The sequence below is a fragment of the Malurus melanocephalus genome, unplaced genomic scaffold (genome assembly GCF_030028575.1).
Source record: "Malurus melanocephalus ecotype Western Australia unplaced genomic scaffold, MMel_1.1 scaffold_273, whole genome shotgun sequence".
In the NCBI taxonomy this organism is placed as follows: domain Eukaryota; kingdom Metazoa; phylum Chordata; class Aves; order Passeriformes; family Maluridae; genus Malurus; species Malurus melanocephalus.
In genome coordinates, this window is record NW_026623505.1 from 320,245 (window position 1) to 347,120 (window position 26,876).

The 26,876-nt window shown below is 38.3% G+C and overlaps 1 protein-coding gene across 1 annotated transcript in view; it reads right to left on the minus strand.

Annotated features, from left to right (window-relative positions):
• Positions 1-26,876, minus strand: part of GABRB2 (gamma-aminobutyric acid type A receptor subunit beta2) — a 132,118-nt gene that overhangs the window by 57,061 nt on the left and 48,181 nt on the right. The window contains exon 5 of the mRNA XM_057376204.1: positions 2,529-2,611. Within this exon, the coding sequence (XP_057232187.1) occupies positions 2,529-2,611 (83 nt within the window). The remainder of the gene's footprint in view (positions 1-2,528; positions 2,612-26,876) is intronic.

Below are 26,876 nucleotides of genomic sequence, written 5' to 3' on the forward strand. Positions count from 1 at the left end.
CTCACTGCTTGAAAATGAATGAGGAAGGAAAAGACCTTTCTGTACTGTTCCAGGAAATCTCTCACCTGTGACGTGCAGTTGTGGAGAAAGGCAGAGATGAGTATYGGGAAAAGGGCAGGATTAATGCCACGGTGTAATAGAGATTTCATCTGGGACTGTTTATGGCCTGAGATATTCCTAATGAAGAACTAATGCAAGTTCTGCATTTGCTTAACATACTCCTGCAGGAGAAAGCTAAAAAAAGACTGGCACATTCAGTTTCTTGAAATGAAGCCTATGAGAAACTACAAGTATTTTCATTAAATGTGTTGTGAAGGTCCCAGGAGGGCTGGAGAAGACACTGAACCAAAAAAAAACCTGTTGGCCCAAGCAGTGAGTAATAATTTCATGCCTTCATGGGCATGAAAACACTTGGGTAGAATTTATGGCATATCATATACAAGAGAGCAGGATGAAACAGGCACCCAACGAGATCAGCAGGGCAAGAAACAGACCTTCAACAGGCACGCACTTAACCCCTTTGCACAAGTGATCGTGACTTCAGCACCTGCACTGATTCACTCAAAGTCATTTCAGTCTTACTCACCCTGCCCATCTGCCTCCCAGYATTTTGCCTCAAGTGATTCATGAAGGGTCGACAGACAAGTTTTCATCGGGACAGAATGACATTTATGAAGACCAATCATTTTCTAAAGAAGCATGATACTGCCCCCAAACACAGTTCAAGGGTGACTTTATCCACATTCTTTAACACTCTTTGTTAYTGCAGTCAGAGACAGGCTGGCTACATGCAGTATCCTGATTTAAATCCATTTTACCTTTGTGATGCTGCAACARAGCTCACAAATCCACAGATAACCTCCACTCCACGGAAATTCAACTCCTACCCTCCCTTTCTATGATATAACGAGCACTAAGTTTCCACACCAAGTGGAACAGCAACTACCAATACCTTGGTTTTTAGGATTGTTTCTTGAATGATAAGTGAACTGCATCAAACCTCTACTCCAAATCTGATTAAGGGGAAATTTCAAGTTCCAACTCCCACATTYTAAGTCTGAATGAGAACAAGTGCTCTCATTATTAAGCAGAGACATAACTTAATTTTCTGTCTTGTGTAAGGACTGACCTGACAGGTGTTTCCTGCAAATATTTTCCAGAGTGGTTTCTGAAAGGATCAGAGACAGGGGATATCTAGTTTGTGAACCCCAATAAGGCAAGAACTTGTTGGCCATTTAAACAAGGCTGTCAACAGAGAGAAGGGATTTCCTCTGACTCTCCATCTTCCCCCCTTACACACCCAACTGGAAAATAGAAAAATTCCAGGTCTTTGCTACAACAACAATTAAAGACACTGTCATAGCAAAAACATTCTCAATAAAAATCTCTGATAATCAGCCTGATATATATACCCCCCTATAATGGTTATCTAATAGCTGGCTACAGGTATGAAATTCTGAATCACATGCTATCAACAGAAACTCTATCATGAACTATAAAAAAAACCTCAAATAAACTGGATTTTATCAACTTTCAGACCAAAGTTTTTGGTCACTACGTTTACTGCTTGTGAGTATCAGCACACAGAATTTTAATGATAGTCTCACTCTGCTTACTTATGCATGGAAATTATTTCAGGCAACATTATCACAAGGATTTTAGCATAGCTGTAAATTACAGTAAAATGGATGAAATCTGAACACAAATGTAAAGCATATTCTTAAATGCTTCCTCAAACAGAAGTTCAGCTGCAAGTTCTTACCAGACTGTAGCACAAATTAAATACATAAATCCCACATATTTCATAATACAGAAGTTATTTTATAAATATACATATTTGTGTACTGTATATTAAAATGAGAAAATCTTGAAAGTTTTGATATAATCTTAATTAGAGTGTCAAATAAGATGTTTGCAATAGTGTCATTATAAAAGTGATCACGAATTCTTTTCAGAGAAAAGAGGGGGTTTACTTTCACAAGTTTCATCCACATAAAAAGTTCAACAAACATACCAGCCATTAAATCAGTATATGGAAACAGATTGTTTAGAAGCATTGARAGTTTAACTACAGCACAATGGTTAGGAAAAAAMCCACAAAACACCTATTTCAAGGACAATTCTAACCCCTTGCCTTCATTTATAAATAGAAACAAGATGCCACACAGTTCAGCAGTAAAGGAGGATAAAGAACTGATGATAATCCTTGTGCTCCTCACATGAACTCCAACAAGGCATTTGAATGAGACTCTTAAAGCTGTAAATTGTCCATCAAAACACAGAATAACTTTTGCTAATCCTTGTGCCACAAATTACTAATCCATCTGGAAAGCTATTTTTTTTCACATGTGTTTACAAGGATCTGAACGTCATCAGACAGAAAGACAACTGGGTTAGTAGCATGTGAAAAAACAAACCAAAAAAACAAACAAACCCCAAACAAAACCTGAAAAAAAAACAAACCCGACAGAAATAAAACCTCCGAAGCAGTTGACCACAGAATAAGTAGGATTTGCAGAAGTACTTACAGCTTTCAATCTCMAGCGTGCAGTTCTGCTCATCCAGCGGATATCTCCGCAGGTCCATCATACAAGCAGCTGTTGTCGTAATTCTGGGAAGGAAACACAAGAGTTTGTTATTGCGCCTCGTTCCAGTCCTTTCTTCCAAGTGGCACTTGGCTGAAAGAAAAGCTGTATTTCCACAGAACTGAGGCTCTGCCTGGTTTTGCTTGGATACCATGTCTGCTGCCTGCTTGGAGCACTGTCCCAGCGAGGTTACCCCAGCCTGGGGATCACAGCTTCCCCCACAAACACAATTTTCTGCTGGGTGTTAAGCACCTGGARAACCTGCTTCCACACCATTTAAAAATAGACAGCGTTGGGCAGCAGCCAATTGTACAAGTTTTCTTCAAGCTGAAAGGTTGACCAAATGAATTAACTTAAAGTCTAAAATCCAAGATGATGATCTCYGCAATGGAACCCAAGATGGAGTGGATGGAGAGGCTACAGCACATCCAACACTGCAAGACATGACAGRATCAATGTCCTYCCAAGGTATTAATGACAGATTGGGTGACCAAAAGTTTCCTCCTCAAAATCCTGTCTCACATATGAGGGCTCCTGGCCATCCATAGTASATATTTAGAATGTTCAATAACTGTKAAAAAACTTCTTGTGCATTCTTTGTTGTGACAAAAAGACTTCAGAGAGCTCTTTCATTTGACGGACCTCCTTCTTTCTCCTTGAATACCAAAGAAAGTGTTCATTAGTGGCAAAAAATTACAATTGCCTTGTCAAAATTCACTTAAAAATGTCTCTARCACTCATTTCTGCCAGGCTCTTAAGAATCTTCATTAGCATGCTTACTGTCCTACCCTACTGGTCTCTTGGAGAAAAGCAACATCTTTTGGCACCAAGCTCTTTCTCCATTCCTTGCAGGGGTACTCATAGAATTGCTCTGGAAAATATAATGGTTTTAATCAATGTGGGTTACCAGAGATGCTTCACAAGAAAAGCTTTTGGTGTGGGACAAAAGCAGAGGAAAAGACTCCTTTGGCTCTTCTCAGTGAAAGCCTTCCAGCTTTTAACAATCTCAGACTGCTGAGGAATACACGTTTGTTGATGGCAAATGCAAATGGAGGAAGCAGCAGCACATATTGGTAAAAAAAACACCTGGCAATTCATACATGGTTCTTTACTTTTATATTTAAAGGAAAATCAAAGAAATTGCCCTGTTCCAGTATCAATGTGAGACAGATTATATTGTGGCAAACTTCAAGAAAGTTATAGTGAGACCAGAGCAAATTAGARCTCATGTTTTTTKTKTKKKKWTRTKTKKRGKKTTTTTKKKGGGAGGTTTSTTGTTTTGGTTTCCTCAGTATTTCCATCGCTATGTGTATATTATAGTCAGGAGTTTCACAAGAGTTTCGTTTGTCCACAGAGGAAAAGGCAGAGCACAGGCTTACAGCCAAGGTTTAAATGTACAAAAAAGTCATGGTAAATACTAACCCAGGTGATTACTGAGCTTTCTCATAACTTTTTCTGCACAAAAAACTTTCTACATGAGTCTACCAAATCCAGGGGTTCCTTTGCTCTTAGCCAAGTGTCCGTTCATCTGACAGAGAGGAGAACTCACAATTCTCACACATTTCTGTAGGATTTTTGGGTACAATAAAAACAACAAAGGCTGCACCCAGCTAGCATAAAAGCTCTGTAGGAAACATTAGCAAATCATTAAAAGACACAATGCCCTACCTCACCAGAAGGTAAAGAAAAAATAGTGGCACGATAAGGAAAATGACTGGGACAGCAGAGATTTAATCAAGACATAACTTAAGTTTTGAATAATGTATTTAATTCAACTTGCTTGTTCCTTCTTATCCATAATGCAAATCCATTGAAATCAAATCAGAAGTCTGTCCTTTCCTCTCCTCGTACCTACCTCATATTTTTAGCCTGACTTTGCACATTTATAGTAAAGTAGAAGAAGTTCTCTTTCATCTTCATAATTATTTAAACAGCAAAACTACCTTTTGATAATTCTTAGTGGTTTACAATTGATGGTGAATGGCTAAATCAAATTACCAAAGCAGGAAAGTGCAAGAATTACCACCCTGGAATATTTTAAAGGCAAGAGACACGACCCACAACTTTTCAAACAGAGGAAGAACAACASCATTTCATTTTAAAGGTTGGGAACATTTGAAACAAGCCCAAAGCRTCTCCCCCAGAGCAGAACTKTTTCAGTTTTCACAAAAGGATTAAAAATGTTTTTTACACAGCCTGTACTGGTGCGAAAAATGTAACATTGGATTTTGCATAATGTAACCTTGAGAACAAACAATGAAAAAGTAAAAGCTTTTAAAAAAACAAAAAACTGTGACTCAAGGCACTGCAGTCATTAGGGATGATACAGAATAACTCAGAGAAGCACCACATGAAATGAAACACATCACAGACCTGTCTCATACAGAAATCTTTTCATCTGTTGCTAAACAAAGAGAAACCTTGTGATATTTTATGATTCTTAACACTGAAAATGAATTTTCATCTTCCTCTTTTATAAACTGTATTTTGAGTGTAGGCTGATTATGATGCACACAGAAAGTAAACCTTGAAGCACAAAAAAACTGACTAAAGTATTATGAAATAGACCTAGAGAAAACTTCATGTGCTAAAGCAAGCACAACCACACGGCAAAAAATCTGCACCACAACTGATTTGTAGGGAAAGTTTGCTGTCAATAATTCAAAATAATTCAGATAAATTATTATTTCTGAGAAAGCTGAAAATCTGTTCACCTCCAAATCTTTGGCAGTGTTTCATGCTTCAAGTAAGGGTTGGAAACTGGCTCTATCCTTTCACAGGCTAAATGTGAAGGCCATCAAGAACTATTTTTAAGCATTTCCAAACTTAAAGTGAGGCAGAAAATAATACCCATATTATAATACTGTCCCAGAAGTGCTCGTAGTTCTTATTTTTCAGTTCTAAGCAGGGAGAAGTTTTTCAAAATCCTACAGATTTTGCTTTTCTGACAAGTTCAAGTGGGATTTGAAATTCAAAATAGCAACTTAAACAGTTCTGACATCACTAGTGAAGAAAAACCAGCACTGGAAGACAGGAGARCAATGCTAATGACATGTGGAGATGGACAGGATCCAATTCCCTCTTGGAGCTGCAGTGGCTCTGCAAAGCTGTGGAGAATAAAGCAGTGAGAGAAACTTGTCTGTGCCCTGGAAGGAAGCAGCCCTGACCTGTAATTACAGGTTTACAGGCACACAGAAATGATGAGCACGAAGGTGACAATTTCAGACAGCTCTCCTGAGTGCAGAGGTGGCACAAGAACTCTCTGCCACCCTCCTCTCCTGCTCCAGCTCTACAGATCATGGTGCTATGGAGTCACAGACAGAGCTGCAGCCCAGGAAAATGCAAAGTCTAATTGTTTAAATGTATGCACACATATCCTGTTGAAAGCAGAGTGAGATTCTGCTTCAGATTTGTGTATTTGAAAGCGGCCTGACCCCCCCTGAACAACATCAGCACAATCCAAAGAGCTCACAAGGATAACAGACTGAATCTCTCYATCGAGGACTTTGTAAGAATTCTCTGAGTGTACTGACTGGGAGTCAGGAACTCTCTAAATTAGTCACTGAAATCATGTCCTGCAGCTACACTCGCTGTTCACCTTTGCTTCTTGGAAAAGGTCTCCCTGCATGGCAGCTGGAAAAACCTGTGACAGCAGCAGAACCAATTTCAAATACCTGGAAATTCTAGGAACAAAACATCAGTGGGATAAACCTTTCACCTGGATGATAATATTGGATTTAACCATATCTCAAGGTTATTAGGCATACTAACAGATCTACTTTTAAAGAAGATTAATTTATTGCTAGAGTTCACYGAGTTTTTCTTCCTRGTTATTCACAGAAAAGCTTCCCTTKTRTGATSRGAGGTCGAGTTGGCTGTAGCAAATAACCAACTCTGATGTTTCTGCAAAGCCAACATTAAATCTAAACATTCAGCTACTGAATCTTTCAACTACAAATCAGCTATAATCTTTCAACTGTAAACAGCACATAGAGTTTCTCAGTGTAGTTTTATAGGAAAAAGAGAACAGCTGTTTTATTGATGTTGATGTCTCGATTTGAGATGAAATGATATGCATGTTACCCAGAATCTGCAATGTGCTCTCTTCCAATGCTGCTTCTCAACAWTTCCTGACTATTCCAACATTCATTTTTCTTACTCCATTTGGACCTGGTTATCTAATGACATGGAGATAWTTTCCCCTTGTTTCTGCAGTGTGCRACCCTTGGATGGTAAGGTGCAAGTGTATTTGCCAAAGCTGGAAGGGATAACCATAATGCAAGTTAAGAATATGAAGGATATGATACTAAAGCATTTTATAAATGTAATACAAGAGAGGAAAAGACTTGTGTATCTGACAAAACACAGACAGTCAGAACACACACAGAAACTTCAACCTCCTTAACTTTTGTTGTTGCTGCTGGTAAAAGAAGCAACCCAGACTTTTAAGAGGAAGCTAAAATCTAAATGCCTCGATTTTTCTTGGGAAGAAGTTTTGCATTTCTCTGCTGAAGTACAGCCCATTGTGCCATCTGCATGCCAGCAGGGAAGAGTCATGGAAAACCAGAGAATCTGGAACTCATTTAATAGTAAAAGAATTCTGTCTCAGAAGAATCAGAATTTTGCTGCAGAGTTCCATTCCATTTTCTGCTATGCTGCTRTATATGGAGCTCTATAAATTGTTCTTTAAGTGAGATAGCATTTCCYTCTATCCTGTCACTGTGTTCAAAACTCAGCCATAACATCATGTTCATAATTTAAATCCCTGTAAAAAGCACTCATCACTCTGCAGTAAAATCTTCTGCTACAATAACCTCAGCTTTAGACTGAATTTATTCAAACCTTTCTCTGAAGTAATATGTTCCTCTCTAGAAAATAACAGCAATATAACATGGCAGAAGAGCTCAGAGGAGCACTTCATAATTTTAATATTTTATCGCTGAGAAATGTATCCTTGTCTCTCAGCATTCACTTCACTTCTCTCTTTCAAAAGAAATAAATAAAAGGGAGAATGCTAAAACACTACAGGAATTACAGAAAATGGAACAATAGGAGCATGATGAGTAGTATGAAACAAGCAACCTTGGAATAAAGAGTTAGGACATCTCCACTTAACCAGAGTTCATAGTCCTTTTGCTTTACTAACTATCACTGCAAATGGGAAAGTTTTATTTTCAAATACTTTGCAAAACATGTTTCTTATTCTGGTTGTGAAAAATTCATGTCTGCTACACTCAATGTCACTACTGAAAGAAAAAGTGCGTGATTTCAATTTCTTTCTTTTAAAAATTTATATTGTTACCATACAAGTCATAGTGCATAAAATAAATCATATATTAAAAAAGCATCTTTAAACCAGCTGTTCTGATATTACATCACATTAAATACAAACTATGGAAGAGAGCTAGAACTTTCTAAGGAGACACATGAATTTGGTGGTTTTCTCCTCAGTTCTCACTGCCTAAAATAACTCATGCTTAGCTCTGATGAGAACATTGGAYTGTAAACATACCCTACATTAACAATTTTTATTCCAGGATGATAAAGATGCAGTTCTTAATTAACCAAACCAGGGAAAAAGGAATATCTTCTCCACAAAATATGCATTGCTTCAATGCACTAACTGTGAAGGTAATATTGCCTCTAAAAAMACAGAATGGGGAAGTACAAATTATCACAGGCAAAACTGTATTAACTGCTGCTTTCACACATCTTAACAGAGTGACAGCTACAGTCACCCAACACCCATCTTTGGAAGAACAGTGTATTTTTTCACCCCAGCACCTGTCTGAATGTTCTGTCTTAAAAGATTTAGAAAGTCTTAGAASATTTCAGCCCTCTGCTCCTCACCCTCACAATATCTGCAGGAGCCAACCTCCAGCACCTGCTGGTTCCTGGAAACCTCCTTCCATGAAGATGCCACTGATGCTGACACAACCTACACCTCTCCCCCTGTTAGTGAGGAGCTCTGGATAATCAGCTCACACAGAAAATGCAGTCACTTCATTAAATTCTTAATCCACCGTTTCTGTGTATTTGATTTCTGCAAAATCCTCCCTTCTCACAAAATGCCACCAACCAAGAATGTTACCCGTTAGCTGTCTATTCCAGGAAACTGAGTGGAAGGTATTTTCACTGTTCTGGAGGAAAAAAAAAAGTTCTACTGCAGTTAAAAATTAATGTGAAAGTCAAAACAATCTTCAGTAAGAAAGGCACATTCAGTTTTATGATTGCAGCTTATTTAGTTATTCTTACAGAAGTAGTAAGATAAGAGCCCAAAGCTCCCGTTCCTCTGACTTTTGTGAGTCAGAGTAAGWCAGCTCATTTCCCACAGGAAAATGTCAATAGAAATATTAAATGTAAGTTGATTCTTAGTAAGCAGAATTACTCTCAGATCCAAAAAGGTGTAAAAAAKTCAGTAAAAACCCCTATAGCACAGACCTGAAATTATTAAGTTGCTTTCAACAACCTTTACAACAAAGCAGTAACCCATAAAATCCGTACTAAACAAGGAAACAAAACTAAAATGAACTCTGTCTGTCCTAAAGCAGGGTCACACTTCAAAATCCATCTAACAGGGAGGCAGTTAGGAGTTAGTATGAAGATGTGCTGTAAGGAGCACAGTACAATAATAGACGGAAGTTATTACTTATTAACTCAATTGTTATTAGAAACTTTTATCCTCACAGACCAGAATGCCAGGAGAGTTGCACTGCCTCTGTGTAGGATTTCTGTGTTGGACCTTTCACTTTCCATGCCTTTTCCCCCATTAGACAATCTACTATATACCTTGCAATTCCAGCAAAAAGAAAAGGTCACAAACATGCAATTTCTTTCCCCTTCACTCTGCTCTGACAGAACTTCACCAGAGCTAGTAATGCAGCATTTGCTCACCTCTTAATTTCTTCTTCTATTTTCTGTCTAGAGAGTCTGACCTTCCCCAAAAAGCATCAGGAACTATTTCAGCAGCGTGTCAAAGTGATGTGGTGCAAACAGCCACGGGTGGTTTGCTCATCAGGATAGAGAATGAGTAAGGGAAAAATCCTYCTCTGAGCAGATCCACAACTCCATCATCAGGTGGTAACTCTGGTGCCTTGGAGGTGCCACCACTGCCCAGGCTGTCCCGAGTATCCCAGTTACTGAAACTTCCCTGAGAGCATCGCACTGGGCCACCTCTATCTGTGACCAAGTCTTATACAAATGTAGATTATTTTTTGTTCTGCTTTTTCTGATGTCAAATAAAAGATGATGTTCTCCCATTCCCTACTCCCTGAAGAGGTCTCAAAACAAACTATAATTCACCAGATACTCAGATTAAGAAAACAAAGCATGCCAAGCGATGTCCCAAAGAGCCACAGATGTGTCCCAAGGAAGCACATCCTGAGGAACCCGACCCTCTGCATCTGTAATGTGCTCCCTGCTTGCCCCAGAGTGCCCTTGCAAAATGCATCTCCTCACCTCTCATGACACATCCTCTTGCATTCTCTACCTGAGAGGTGAACCACTAGCAAACAGCAAATAATTTAAATTTTTTAAAACATTTCCCATGAGGGGTGGAAGCACATGCAGTTGCTAAGCACATCAGAAAGGGAATGATGTAGCCAAAATCTCCTCTGTCCCCACCTTCCCTCTCCCCTCATGTATCTTATATGCTTAACACAGTGCCACAAGCAAAAAAGAGAATGAGAAACTGTCCCTTTTTGTATTACTCTTGCACAAGCTGATTAAATCTTCTACAACCATTCAGCACAATAACCCAAATATCCTTGTAATTGACTATTGTCATAAGATCAATATCTCTGGCTTTGTAAATAAATATTTCAGCTTTGTTCTTATATTTAGGGCAGAGTWAGAGACACATACTCAAACACATAATTTCACCCTACTGACATCCTTTCAAATATCACTGAAATATCAACTGCCAATAAAGGGAGAACAYAAACAAATAACACAGATGATCTTAAAGCTCTAAAGCATCTGAAGTACAGCCCTCAGACTTCGTGTCTACTATGCCAATGYATTACAGGACCATTGGTGAGATTGGCACACTGACACCAATGCCTCAGTTCCCTTTCAATTTTATTGAATGACCATTATTTGTAGTTAGTAGGTCAGAATGCTTCATCTCCCTGTGGCAATAAGGGGATGGTGAGCTCCATGGATGGATTGTCATGGCCACAGCAGGTTTTTTAAAACAAAAAATTCTGCAGTGCACAAGAATGTGTATATATGTCTACATGTGTGTGCATATCTCACTGGTACTGGTAAAACAAAATGTAATGTAAGGGACATAACATTTCAGTGAGAACGACACACTACATTTATCTACATTTACACAATATCAACTGCAGGATGTTTGCATATCCTCACCTGATCAGCATCTCCAGGGGCTGTGTAAAAGCTTTTAAAAGGAAACAATATGAAATCGGCTCCCCCTCCTTCTCCTGCCCCTTTCTTTTGGCTGCAAGATTCATGACTTCATACCTTAAAAACCACATCTTTCAGGACTCAAAGGAAATTGGGAACCCYGTTTTGAAATACTTAGAAGTATCTGTCTTCCTACATACAATGTGTCTCAAAATATATGAAAGAATGATTTATAAAAAAAACAAAAAAACCCCAGAAATAGCTTTCAAACACACAGAACAATTCAATCAACTGAAAATACTAGTTCATTTTGTGTTCATATTCATCATGAGTGACAARCAACACAAATACATTCCCACACATACATATACATAACAACATAAATAATATGACCTCCTTAATCACCCTTGATGAATGCTCTCTATGACTTTCRGGACTTTTCCCTGCTGCTGCAGTTCCCCTTTTTTTTTTTTTTTTTTAAGCCAAATTTTCAATCCCTGCCAAAGAGGCTAACAAGAATTGGGTATCAGTGATTGGGAGGTATTACATCTCACCAAATTTGTTATACTCAATTTTATACAAATCTTTATTACCAATAATTCCTGAACTGCACTTCACTACTGCATCACCCAATTTCTAGATTTAACAGAGAAGAGAAGCTGACCACAATATTAATGTCACAAGACCCCAATTAATACCTAGCACTGACCTATAGTTTCATTACTAGGAATCTAAATTTTACCATTGTTTTTACCCAATTGCTTTACATAATTTGATTTACTGATTCCTGTCGCCGTTACAATAAACCAATAAAACTGCTGGCAAGAAACCTACCACCTTATCCCAAGTGGGTTTAGGTTTTACTTTTATTGCAAAAAGTTACCAGCATATGACTGCAAGAAATTAATAAGTATAATTGGACTAAATTATTCTTTTTTTTCCCCACAGCTCTGATGTCTGCAGATCACACACACTGAACACAAGGAGATCATTGGCCACTTTTTAAAACAGCGTTTAATTCATGCCCTCAGGAGTGTCTGCACAGCARCACCAAGGGCCTATTTCCAGATATTGCAGTGGGACAACTGACATAATACATAACGACCTGGAACATCTCACAGAATTAAAAGGGGCACWGTGAAATTACAGATAAGTCCTTGGGGGAAGGTTTGAACCGTTCTTTTACAGCGTTATGCCCACAGAGTAGTGATTACTGAACAGTGTCGAGTTTATCACTCAGCAGTGAGAGCATTTTTCCCTGGAACAGGGAGAAACTGAAAGGGTCAACAGCGCTCCAAGAAATTAGATAGCAAGGATATGGGGGAAAAAAACCCCAGCTAAACCCCAAAATATATACCTGTAAGGAAATCTAGTTTTGATACTGGTGTCAAGGCTGCACCAGAGAGGTTCATTTCACACATCCTCTTGCAGCACAGAGTGCAAGACCTGCAGCTCCAAGTATTTCAAGGCTTTACAGGCATCAGACACTGAYACCTCACAAAACCACAGAGGGGGAGGATAAAGACATTTTTCAGACAGAATGAATTCCTTCAGTGTCACAACCTCAATTAGGATTCAAATCTTTTAGTCCAATGTGGCTTAATTACAGACTACTTTCAACTACTTCTCTTGCTTTTATTCTTTTTGTAGGAAYTGAGCCACTCCTCCTCACCTGCTTGCCATGATCACAGAAAGGCTGACACTGCACTGGTGAGTGGGTGGGAGGCAATATTAACAAACAAAAAAGGACAAGCAATTCTGCTGCAAATTGCTTTGGATTGCCTCATTTTGATGTTTTTATTTCCAGAAGATTTATTTTGGTTATATCAAGGGTATCACATATTTTATTCCATAGAATACTGTTAATTAATGTGTTTGAAAATACATATTATTTATCAATTAAAGGTTCAGTGCTTATATTTAATCCTACAAGTTACCTAAGCAGGTGTCCATGTATATCAAACAAGACATCCAGTCCTGCACTGAGTAAATATGATCTGACAGAGATGGACAGTACAAATACTGAGCATTCCAGAATATCTTGAATTTATACATAAGAAATCAATCACTTAAAATGATTTCCAGAATTCTCAAAAAAGGCTAAAATTGATTCAATGATTTATATTAAATTATTAACTCTAAAGTACAGAAGAAAGGAATTTGTATGTAAATCATCCTATATGTGCACACTAAGAATTGACCCCTAGGGATATAAAGCTGCAGATCTTTACCCTTCACTTGAGCCCTGTGTGTCCAAAATAACAGTGAGATTTCTCCTGCCCAATTTTCAGCTGGATCTGAGGCTGTTGAAGCTGTCTTGAACAAATCACCTGTTTGCATTGTGGTTAAACACCCCAGCTGAGCAACTATTCTCCTGAGAATAGTATTTAATTGAGGAAATGAATAAAGATTTAGGAGATATTTTTAGGACTAATTCACAGCAAATAGGTTTCAAATGATGAATTTCTATTAACATCAAATGACAAATTTCTATTAACACCAAATGACTTTAGGTAAAGCTCCTGCAGAGAGGGGGAAAAAAAGACAAGAAAAACACCTACAGATAATTTTATATGTAAAATGATGTAATGGGGAGTTGGGAAAAGAAGATCCTTCTTATTCATATAATGCTTTAGGAAAGGTCTGATGTGGGCAAAATATGAACAAGCTTATTCTGCAAATTTTACTCTTAAGCATTGTTATTTTCCTGCTCAGGCTAATCTGCAAGTGGGGATCTGTGGGGAAAACCCATTTTGCAGCTATTTCTATCCTACTTCCTCTTTTGTCTCCCCTGGCAGATAGAACTACTGACATACCCAAGCCAGTACAATTCGACAATGAAAAAATAAATTACTTAGAATTKCCTCCTATCACATTCCAGATGTCATGTCTGGCCTCGGTGCTCTCCTCATTTATTTTGTGTGGCTCAGATTGCCCATTTCACACCTGATMCATTTGGGACACCAAATACTCTCATTGCTTTAATATATTATTAAAGCAGCAGGAGTATTATTTTGAAAATGGGAAGCCGTGTTATCCTTGAACATTTCCAAATCAGTACCTCCACCAATTGAACTCAGATTTAGCTGAGAGTTTATTGGATGTGAGGGAGAAATATAACAATGAGTCAAACCTAATGACTAAAACTAACAGGCATCGAAGTTAACTCCAGCCAYCCTTCTGGAATCCATTTCCCAAGGGCTACATCTCCTCCTGTGCCAAAATTAGGATGTTCAGTCACGACCTTTCTCTTCCTCATCTTCATTTCAGAACATTCATAACTTTRTTCCAAACAGAAAAACCACCCCAAAGACTTCTGACATGTCAGCTGCATCACACTGGCAAGAACTGAAAGCTTGATGAGCTATGCAACCCACTGAATGCTGGAAATGTAAATAGAAAGCTGGACAGGGAATATTCAGTTGGTCCTGTACTGTTTATGAAATAAAACCTTTGAAAATTCTCAGTAAGAAGATCTCAGTAGCCAGAACTCCAATCCATACACTGCAAGCAAACAATTAAAAAAAAAAGAAGTTTCCTCTTAGTTAGCCTATTTTCCTGCAAGATATGCTTTTTAATAAATTAAATCTGTATTCCCTTAAGACAAGCTTCAGTAATCTTACTAAGGTCCCTCCTTTCCCATTCTAACACTAGTTCCATCAGTTTCTGCAGTCAGTTACTTGCATTTATGATCAATAAAGCCATTAGATTTGGAAGATACGTGACTCTGACCTGCCAAAGAGTCTAGGATGACTCTGTACACAATCCCATTAGCAGATAGGTGTGACCTGAGTCTCAAAGAGAGTCTGAGTTCAACRGATTCTAATCAGGGTTTAATCAGGTCTCCATTTCCCATAGACTGATGAGGATCACTTTGAACATTTTGTGCAGCCAGAACTGCATTTTAACACTTCACACTGCACTGAAAGTTGAATCAATACACAGGCTACATATGAAGGATTTCTTTGTATTGTGCATTTTTATAATTTAATTTAGAAAACATATCCCCCATTGCTTTTCCTATTAACATGTCCGCACATGAACTTTCTTTTCTCCCAGAAACAAGTTAAGACTAATCCACATTGTAGGCAGATGAAGAATCAGCTGGAAAATACCACTACTACCCAACACATCAAACACACATCTGGTGAGAAATTAAATGTTTATCTCACATGTGCCAGACCTGTTCTGAACCCATTCCTTCAATTCAGAGAATTTTTAAAGTGATCATTTTACAGTAGAAAGTGCATCCTTTTCTTTCTTTTTTTTTTTTTTTAAACCAATCTCTAAAATTACTCCTATGCTTCACTTAAAAGTCTTTCATACATAAACAATAGGACAACACATGCTGCCACTCAGTAAATCACATTCAGAGCCTTGGGAAGCATTTACTTGATTAAATGCACAGGTGCTTTGAGGTGACTGCAAACACTGGCACAAAGTGAAAGCACTGGGAGAGCACAGAGCCACCTCTGAGGCACAGAGGGGARGTTTGGTGGCTGCTGTGTCCCCTCCCACACATCCTCAGCCACTCCTGAGCCCAGGGATGGGAGCAAGAGCCATCCAGCCACAGCCCTTCAGCAAAACCTACAGAATCACAGGATTGTGCCCATGCCAGACTGCTGCCACCTCCCGTGGTAAAAAGTCACGGTGAGTTTGCACCGTCCATCTGGCAAGAAGAATTTCTAATTTTTGTAATGTACAAGGATAACACCAGCACAGGAATAAAACCACCAGTCCCTCCATGAGGCTGGGTGCTCGTGGGAAATATGCTGGGAGAGCTTTTTAAAAATAACTCCTGAACAGCAGAGCCTTAGCAGGGATGGGACTTCAAGTCAGCATTGCWTGCTATATGGGGTCAGAAGGAGAAGAGGCTGCACAACAAACACCACACTTTTATGGGCAAGCAGCTTTCCCAGGACAGAAATATGGAATGATAAATAAAAATTATCTCTGCCACATCTTAAATGGGTAAGAGAATTCTGTATAAGCCAGTCCAGCATTCTTCTCATTTCCCAGTACATGTTCTCAAGTACGTAGTTAAATGCTGCTTTAGGAGAAATACCCAACTGTTTGGGTTTTGTTGGGTTTGTTCAGGGTTTTTCAATTGTCACAACATTTCAATATTTTGGACAGAAATTTACTTTCAGATATTTCAAGCACTGACCAGAATTCATCACTCCTGTCATGCATTACATATGTTCATTTAACCTGATGCTAGAGCCAGTGACTCTGCAAAATCTCTTTCATAGGTGGCAAATCTCATTTCTAACCACAGACCAGAAATTCTGTGAACAATGTCAGCAGTTTAATAACTCTCTTGYTAAGGTTAAATGTTTTCCCTCTGCTGCACCTCCAAGCTGACAAAAGAGAAATCACATGAACATCAGTACTGCATTACAGAAGCCATTCTTGGARTTTAAATTGCTTGTATTGTAATCCACATTTCATAGAGACACAGACACTGAGGGGATAACCAGCTCGCTCAAAATGGCTCACTTTTCAGAATTTTCAGCAGTGACAATCTCAGATTTTTGATGCTGAAAGYATGTGAGTATGTTTGTGCTGCAGTGGATCTGTCTCAGCTTTCCAYTTACTCGAAGTCTCCTATCAGCAGATTCAAACATGACTGCAGCGCCTTCAAAAGGTATTAATAACTCCCCTGCTCTTGGAATAGCAGAGACACTCCTAAATTCAGAATATCAGCACCTCACTCACAGAGCAAACTGCATATTATGCAAAGCCTTTGCATTTTCTGTGTTAGGTAACAGAAACCATGCTCTGGGTCAAGCCTACAACTCTGTACGGAGCAAAACCAGGTTCCCTTCAGGTTCTTTCTCCTTTTTAGGTCACTTCTCCATTCATATTTCTGACTCCTGGAAACCTTGACACATGGCAGACACAGCCCTCAGAGTCCCTCTCTCTCAGCATCACTCCTCTGTGTCCCTTTAAAGACTCACCATCCCCTTGTCCCCTACAAGTCGAGGGGTATTCACCCCATATGGCCAGAAACAATAAATATGGACTTGATAAGGAGACACCAGAGGTAGGAGAACACTCTTCTTGACAGGAAAAGCACTTTAGATTTTAAAAAGCAACCATGAGCTTTCTTTAATTGTGCCTGCAACACAGGATCTTTTTTAAACAAACAAAAAGGAAAATAGAGCAAAACAAATTGACCTCGTATTTGCAAATAATGATCAGGAACACAGCAGTGATACTTAAAGMAAACAAGCATTTAAATTATAAGTAAAATACATAAATAGGTGACTTCTCTGAAGAACAAACACAGAAAATGTTTGAATACAGAAATATCAATACTACTGTGTGAAAGAAGCAATAATAAAAAGTCTGTGGAGGAGAATGGCCATGACAGACAGATGAAATCAAAGAAGAAATTAAATTTTAAGGAATTGTCCTCATTAGTTGTGCCTAAATTACTCCTGTTGTTTCTTGCAAACCATGAAAACAAATGCATGAGTAGAAAAGAAATGCAAAACAATACAGAAAGCAGTAAAAATATTTACTTTCTACCTGTCACATACACTTGAATTACACTTGAATTCTAGTCATTTACAAAAATGCTTTCAGTGAAGCTTCAACTCCTGTAAATCCTGCCTTAAGTTCTGGCAAATTCACAGACTGAAAAGTCTGAGAATCTCTTGAACACATAAGGAATGACTTCCAGTTACCCACATAAACCTGGCACTGCARGTTTCTCATGCTGTCAGCAGCAATGAGGATGGAAATTCAGGGCTCCTGGCTGTGATCTGCTCCAAGGGCTCAGGCAAAGCTTGGCACAGGTGTGCTCAAAAGAAGAAAGTGCACGTGCAAATTCTGCCTCTTAGCAACGAGATGTGATCATAGTACTGGATTTAAAAGGCAGGTGATGAATCAGAAAGGCTCAGAAATAACGAGATGGCAATACACCCTCTCTGCACGGTGTAAATGTCACGAGAGGAGGAGATGGAAAGGGAACTATCACACAGCTAAGCCACTACCATCTGCACAATTAATATATGCTCTAAGCAACGAGGGAGTAGGAGGAAAAGCATCATCACTTATGACTATGTAGTCATTAGCCAAGATCCTCATCTTCATTAGACAAACAAATTAAAATTCACCATTTACTGAAGCTGTCACAGTGGCTCCAAAACAATCCTCTAAAAATGGTCCCACTGGGTTTGGATGAAAACGATGCCTTTTGAAGGAGTAGTTGGTAAGCAGAAGCATGACATAAAAAAAAATGACAATCCAGTGCCATCCATCTAAGGCAACCCCCTCCTCCYTCACCCCCTCTTCTACAAGAAGGAGAAAAAAAAAAAATAGAGCACATGCCAAATTTTAGTGAAAAATAACGACTCAGAATAATAAAGGGTCTGTAATTCAATGAAAAACTGACCACAAAAACCTCTGCTTTTCCAAAAGCTTCAGAGATAGTACAGACTCTGCATTAGAAAACTGATGAACAGAAAGCCTGGATGAGCACAGTGACGAGGCAGAAAAATTGGGGGGGATTGCTRTTTTCATTACTACTTAATACTGAAAATAACACAAAAGTTATGCTCAAACAGGGAAAGGGAACGATTTTGCTAACCCTGACCCCTTGTCCCAACACTGAGAGGGATTTGTTTACCTAAATACACATTTTGCCACATTCCTGGGCACAAAACAGCTCCACTAAAACTTTTTTAGCAGAAAATTCCCCTGATGCAGAGCTGACACCCTGTCCTCTTAATTGGGATCACGCTTTCAGAATGGAATAGAATTGACAATAAATTGTCACATTAGGCCTGAACTATCAATGTCTTTTAAAAARCACTTTAAGCATCATCTTTTCCAGGGCTGGTAAGAGGTGCTRAACAACAAATAACTGCAAGGAATAATTTTTTTCACTTGCTCATCCCTGTCAAAACGACTGAGGACAAATGAACCCTCATATTCTGCTCATTTCTCTCCATCAAAATAGAATTTTACAAGTCTCAAAGTATAAGGATACCTTATTTCTAYAAATACTTTAGGGGTCATAGCGCAAACCAAAACTAAAGCCTATTTTGGCTACATATTGCACTGACAAATGCAACTTGAAAAAAAATTAATTTAAGCAAAAAAACCTGCTTTCTCAATGTTTTTTTTTCTTTCATATGATTAAGTCATAATTATCTTTGCCTTTCTCAAGTTGCATAGTTGAGCATTGTGTCTCTTAGTCATGCATTTTCTAATTATACTTCATATTAATCTAATATCCATGCCCTCCTCTGAACTAATTACTAATAAGGTTCTGTTAACACCTATAATGAATAGCAGAGGTAATGTTTAATATTTATTTCTATTCTTGACATTCAATAATAACTATTTTCCATGCTCTTCTATTTGTCTCCAGTCCTGTGAGGTTGTGTGCCCACCACTAATAATTTCACTGCCTTTGTTAATATTATTTCTAAAACCAGGACAAAGCCAATTTTCTTAGCAATCCTATAAATCATAGATATAGATTGTACTAAAATTAAAGCCATATTGAAATAAAATGGAAAGATKAACCCTAAAGAAAATTAAATGAGGTGAAGTAAAGAAGATGTGACCAGATAAGACAGCTGGAATGGGAGTCTATCTCCTTCAATACATGAAAAATACCTTCAGTACTCATGGAAAAAAAAAAAATTAACATAAAAAAACCCCAAAGTAAAATAAATAAAAGTAAAGAAAGGACCAAAACACTTACCTTAACACCACAGTATCAGATGCTGAGACATCCCTACACATAATCTTTTTCAGGTGGTTTTAGAAATACTGTGAAATGTTCAATAATAGCAAAAGAGTCCCATGATATAAGCCTTGTGTCTGTCCTCCTCAAAGGAGCAGAGAGAGATGTTGACTGGAGGCCTGGCTTAAATAGCAAAGTGCAGCTGCTGTTGATTTGCATCAATTGGACCCACCTGCAGCATCACTGCTCACCTACAGAACCACCTGTGCAGGGCAAAGGTTTCCTCCTAATCCTTGTCTACAAAGATCTTTATACTCTCAAACAACCAGATTTTGATTTCTTCTGAAATTGTAAGTTGCCTCCTCAGATGTTTCAGAATTTTTTTTTGTTTTGTTTTTTAAGCTAACTAAATTTTTCAAGAACATCATAGTTCTGAATACTGCAGTAGATGCACCTGGAAATTACTACAGAACCCTTCAAAGCAAGGCTAAGTTTTTTTGTATTTGTATTATTACTGACATATATAACTGCAAACTAAGAGCGCCTTCCTGAACACCAGCAGTTACMATTTTATCCATATCCTTCAGATTTAATAATGTGCAAATAATTTACTTGAAATTATACTGTGACTTCTCTRTAACATAAAAGCACCTTGCATCAGAAGCTGAAGACAGAAGGCTGTGAAAAAGTAATTAATCTTGAGTGCAAATTCAGCATCTCTTCCTTCAAAAGGAAATAAACTGCTCTGGCTGGGAGAAGGGGTGGATGTTCCTTTAACATGCAGCAGTGTCCTTAGAAAATTCTTTTTGAGATAAATATTGCAGCTCTTGGATGTATTTCTGGAAGGCATAGCAAAGTTACACGAAAATGACTAATGGCACATCTTTCTTATGGCTACTSCACCACCTCCTTAAAAATCCAACAGCAACAAAAGTCATCTCCTCTGTGCCGTACGTGCCATTTCTCCAGCAGCACTAATGCTGGGGAACAATATTCAAAGGCATTTCAGGATAAGCAAAATGTAATATTTGTACATTCCAACTGCATGTGCTTCGGAGGGCCCCTTGCAGAAGTAGCCCACAGACGGGTGTTTAAAGATGCACAGTGCTTTCCTCTCTGCTGTTTGCCAAGAATAAGCTGCACCCTGGGATGGAGCTGTGAAACAAGCTCCTGTTGTGTGCAATGAAAAATAGGAGAGAAGGAGGAATATTCGGTATTTGGCTCCTTGCCTTTGTCTTGTTTTCCATCTTGTGCACTGATGGTCATCCCTGCTTTTCACAGAGAACCAAATGGAGAAGATACAAACCATMTTCTAGAGAGGGAATGATAAGATGAAATCACAGGTGATTGTATCTCCCTGAAAGGACAGAGCTTTTCAGCAAGGTCACAATAATTCACCTCCTCAGCTCACCTCACAAACGTCCTGTAGTCATCCAAGCTCAAGAGATTTCTAAAGAACCCTATGTTCTTTCCAAGTAGTTTCAATTGCCTGAAATTTGTAATATTTTGGTAAAAATATCTGTGAGGTAGATTGTAATGAACTTTAGGAACACAGTAAATAAATGTTCTCTTGCTTCCCTACATCAGCAGAAGCATTCCAAATTTTCTTGCGAGTATTTCTTCCCATGCATTATCAGCCATATTGCCTTGTTAAGGTACAAAACTATCATTCTAAAGTACACATCTWGTTTTTAAGTAAAAAAAAAAAAACCAAAACCAAAAGATCTATTGCTGATATCTAATTTTTGCTAGCATTTCTACAAGTAACAACTGCTGTAAACTTGTACAACAAAGAAAGTCACAACAACAAAGAACAAAAAGAGAATCTGTGGATGCCAACATCGTGATAAATTAACTTTTTTTCTTTCTGGCTCCAACATTTCTGCTGTTTGCCCAGGTATCTCCAAATGGAGATAGGTTCTGAATTGACAGAAACAACACACTGAAGTGGCTGGGAGAGTTATGGTCCCTAAGAGAGAAACCAGACAAAGAATCCTGTACTCCTTGGTCCTAACCCTGCTGCTGTTCCAGTTTGCATGAATGCAAATTAAACTGAGATCTCAMAGTGTTTCCCCAACAGCTACACACCTCTTGTTTTTCTCCATTCTGACACTAAAGAGTGTCAGAAAACAGAACATCTTTCAATATRCACTGAATAAATTTTCCATTACCACTTTAAAYAGGAGAAAAKCTGGCATGYAACACYTTCTACAGTAAAGATATCTTAGTCTTGCAGTGATTGTTAAGGTCTATCACTACATTTTCTAAGAGGAAACAAATGTTAGCTTTATAATCCCCAGTGGCTTTACAACCCYGCAAAGGGSTTTGGGAAAAGGAGATTTTTTTTCYACATTAAAAGGTCAYATGCTTTCATATGCCTTTMACTTTTCAAGATAAATTTCTGGAGCAAATATTTTAAAATGTCAGAGTTTTAAAAAATAGTCCTGAGAYAGATCCCTGTCAGTAAATGAAAACATAAGCTGCAAGTGTTTTTTGGGGAATACTCAGGAGGAGCAGGGGGTCATTGTGCAGCAAGAAAGTGATGATAATTTTCATTATTAAATGAAATAATAATGCCATTGTGGGAAGGCAGTGGATGACTGGCACCTCTGCAGGGCTCAGTTCAGGGCTCCTCCCTGCAAGGAAGACACCGAGGTGTTGGAACGAGTCCAGAGAAGGGCAGTAGAGCTGGGAAAGGGTTTGAAGCCTGTGCTTTATGTGCAGCAGCTGAGGGAACTGGGAGCTTTCAGGAGAAAAGAAAGTTCAGGGGAGACCACTCCCTACAGCTCCATGGCAGGAGGGGGCACCAGGTGAGGGTCACTCTCTTCTACACAAGCACAAGGACAAGAGTGAACAGCCTCAGGCTGAATCAGGAGAGGTCTAGACTGGATATCAGGAAAAACTTCTTCATTGTAAGGGCTTTTGAGGAGTAACCATCCCTGGAGGGATTTCAAAGATGTGCAGATGTGACAGCAGCAGTCACCACTAAAAAATATATGGCAACCTGTTGAAGGATGTCATGTATATTCCATATCCTGCCTTTACTGCAATTTTTTTAAGTGGTCTTAAAATTGACACACTGTACCACATGAAGATGGAGAAACCAAAGATTTCCCAATTCAGAAGCTGAGGAGGATAAGGCACTCTGGCAAAGCCTCCCTGGGAAATGCTGAACGTGGACTTACAGCTCCTACGTGAGAACAATTGAGGGAGCTGAAGAYTTGCTTGTTTCTGAACAGCTGCCAGGAAAGATCATGTCCACAGAACACAAGTCCTGGGGAATCTTTCCTGTATTGATTACACCACCTTGAAACACCTTCTGCCACTGGAACAGCAATTGCTGAGGGAACAGTCTGCAGGTCACGTCAGCGAGGTGATTGCTGAGGTCCTTTTTGTTCTGACACGAGGAACATGCCTCATGTAGCTCTTTCCTTGTGATTTGAKCTCAGTCTCCTCCTGGCCCTGAGACATTCTTGCCATCTGCTCGTACAGATGGCACGTTCATGTAAATTTTAAAAAGGGTTTTCCAAACATTTTCTATYCTCTCTCTTCTTGGATTGTTCTAGACTAGCAGGAGCAGGGAATGTTCTAGGGATGGCTATTCAGAAAGAAAAAAAAGCAGCAGAAAAAAATAACTGTTGTGATCTCACACAAGTGATTTAGAGGAAGGAAAAAAAAATCCCTGGACACTGAGCAGCAAGTAGAAATATCTGCATTAGAGCATAAAAGTCAATGATAGGCATATCATCAAAAAGTGCTCTTCTGCAGAGGCTTGCACACATCCTGACTGGAGAACTTACCTGGAAGCACAAACCCCCAGAATTTCGTTCAATTTATCCTAAATTCTCTCCTTCTAAGCAGGACTGAATACTGCTCCAAGAAAAGGTCTCTTCAGTTACTTTGCACATTAAAGACCATATGAAATTTCGATTTTCAGAGAAATAAAGAAATGGAAAATAGACCCAGGAGATAAAAAAAAAAGCCAAAACAACAAACCTCTTACACTTGAGGAGTTTAGACAATTCTTATTTCTCAGAAAMCACTTTACCATTCTGCAAAGTTCAATAACAAAGTTGGATGAAACGGTGGGTGAAGAAATCAGCAATCATCCTCCCAGGAAGGGCATTAAAACATAAAGGAAATTGTTTTTTGGGGACGAAAAATCACCCAAACAAGATATTTAACCAGAATAAAAATGAAATCCAAGTACCTGCACCTTCAAATAAAACACTTAGTAGGGAAAAAGCCCATATTCTTTATTTAATAAATAGTATTCTACAATGTCTTACATTAAAAGTGTAAAGGACAAGCTTCATCTGTACAATCACAAGAAAAACTAGAAAATGATTGTGTGACCCTCAAGAGGTATCATTAGTTCTATAAACTGTGTCTTAACTTTTATTTTCTTACACATGCAAGGCCCCCAACTCAGTTCCAACTTCTGACATCCATCTCAGATTTTACCAATTTTAGTAAAAAAAGTGTGCAAGTAGAATTTATACATAAAAAATACACTCTATTTATCAAATGTATATAATATATTTAAGTGTGTGTGTGTGYACACACATTTAGCATCTAYCCCATTGGCTGAGTCYTGATCAGRGCATTCTCARATTTTATSAATGTCCTTCCAATGGGAAAATTTCCCTTCTCAGGATCACCAACTACCAGCTCAAATGATATGATCAAAGACATTACAGGAAAGAAATGATAGATTGTGGTAATTATAAATTACATAAATTATTAAATTTTAATTTAAGATTAAATGTTTGATGACCTCTATTTGTTTTTGGAATATGCAATACCCTTGGAGCAATTTAAACTATTTCATGGTTCTGTAGCTGATGGAGTTTTTCTTACTAATACAGACTAAATGCCACAGTCTGTCTGTTAGGCAATAAAACTCAGAAATTTTTTCACTTCATTGCAGTGTAATAATTTTGGATAATAGGGCTTTTAATGGAAAGGATTCCCACGACTTATAACTTTTTTCTTATTAAGTTTAATTGAATTAATTATTCACATACTAATGGCTTAACTGCCACTTCATAAAAAAATAAAAGCAAAAGACCCTTCTGAATACTTAAAATCTAATAAAGGAACTGAAATAGAAAGATATCTTTGTTTTCTTTCAGATAGAGGAGATATTTAAAACACAACTACCCTCCCTCCTGCTGTGGATGAATGGCGAAAAGATGCAATTCCAAATCCTACAGCAAAATGCATATTTAATCTACGAATCCTTAATTGAAAAGAGATATYTATGACAGTCAATGATCTCCTTTCTCTTCCAGAAATTGCATCTTTCCTAAAATTGGCTCATTTTATGAATGGGCTGCTGTGCAGGAAAAGCAGCACAATGTGATAGTGAGCAAASGAAACAGATTTGTAACTATAACCCAACCATCCCAAGGTGCACATGAGGGCTGGCATTTTATAATTCTTCATAATAATGCTTGGCACTTAAGTAGTGTTTTATGGGATYGAAGCACTTTACAAACCAATTAATTAATTTTCACAACACCCCTGTGAGAAGGTAGGATTTTAGCATTCCAATTTACCAAATGGAATAACTGAGCAGAGGACTGGATGATTTGTTTCATGTCCAAATCTTCAGTTCATATATCRTTAGAAATAACAGTAGCAGCATTTCTCTGCTTTATTCCTGGGGCCCTCCAAAAGAGCTCTTTGCATGAGAAAGGGAAACAGAACCTGGGCCAGACCTTGGGCCAGAGATRATACTTTGGTTATTTAAAACAACAATTAATTAATTTTAGCAACACACTGGGATTCAAGTTCCTTTCCTTGTGCTGGATCAGACTTGTGCTGCCCCAGGATTTCCAAACAATGAGACTGGGGTGGTAATGCTTTCCTTTCTAATGCAGAAATGCATTGCACTCAAAATTCTCTATATTTGTACAGTATTCAATTTTTTAAAAATCTTCACAACAGCTACATGACTGCAGTTTGAAATGATGTTTTACTCTGCATTTATTTCTGCAAGTTTCAAAAAAAGTTCTTGCTTAGACCAGTTACATACAAGATCTAAGGGTTCCTGCACATGTCTGTGTATATTAACAGCCTTGAAAATCTGGACAGAAATCCAATTCACCTCACTTCTTGTGCAAAAGCAAACAGCATAATGTCAGATTGTGAATTGGCTTTGGCAAGTGTTGGCAAAGGAAAAGTCAGTAATTGTATCTATAGGTGTAGTTGAGCACCAGCACTAAAAATTACCCACTTAACACAATGGAAATGCTTCTTCACAGACTGAGATTCTCATGTTCAAACAAGTCTTATAAAAATTGCTTTTCACTTCCTCTTTGCAATGCCTATAAAATGCCCTGTTGTCATATAAAGAAATTCAGTGTTATGCAGAGGAGATAAAAATATTGACAAGAAGTGAAGGAAAGAAGGAAAACTTGTATTTTTAACTGGGACAACAGAAAGCTACAGACACTTCAGACATCCTAATTTAAAAAAGCATAATATTTACTTATTTATTTTAACAAATGACAACACTACTTTGAGATGCTATTGGTGCTTTTTATGCTACAGGGTACCTCATTATAATATTTATTTCCTCTTCTTCCCTGAGGCTGGACAAAGCCCCAGCTGGAGTGAAATGCTGCAGAGCCAAGAGAGGCAGGGATGKGATGGAACCAGAAACACCTGCCCCCTTGACAGCTACCACGAGCAAGAGCAGAGCATCCAAAATAATATCGTTCCTCCAGAAAAGAAGGCCAGGTTCTTTTCATCTCTTCTGAAATCCCCAAAGTGAGAAAGATTTTGAGAAAATTTTTTGCTTACCATGAACAGGAATTAAAAGTCCTTAAAAAAAACTTCTGTCCAGCTTCTAGAAATAGAATTTTGTACCAAAAAGGTAGRACAGATCTCTTGCTTTCTTGCAGAAGACTTTTTGGAATAACAAAATAACAAGGATTTTTGCAATACTGTAGGCAGTCCAAAGACACTGTTTTAATTCATAGAATGAAGAATGATAAGGGGTTGGAATGGATCTTAAAGATCATCCAGTCCCAAACCCCTGCCATGGGCAGGGACTCCTCCCACTGAGCTGCTCAAGGCCCCATCCAATCTGGCCTTGAACACTTCCAGGGTYCCAGCTAGTACAAATGATTGTGTGACATTGAAATTGAAAAATGAGATTTACCTTCCAATTAAGCTTAGTACTTAATTAAAATTAAGCCCCATCAGAAAAA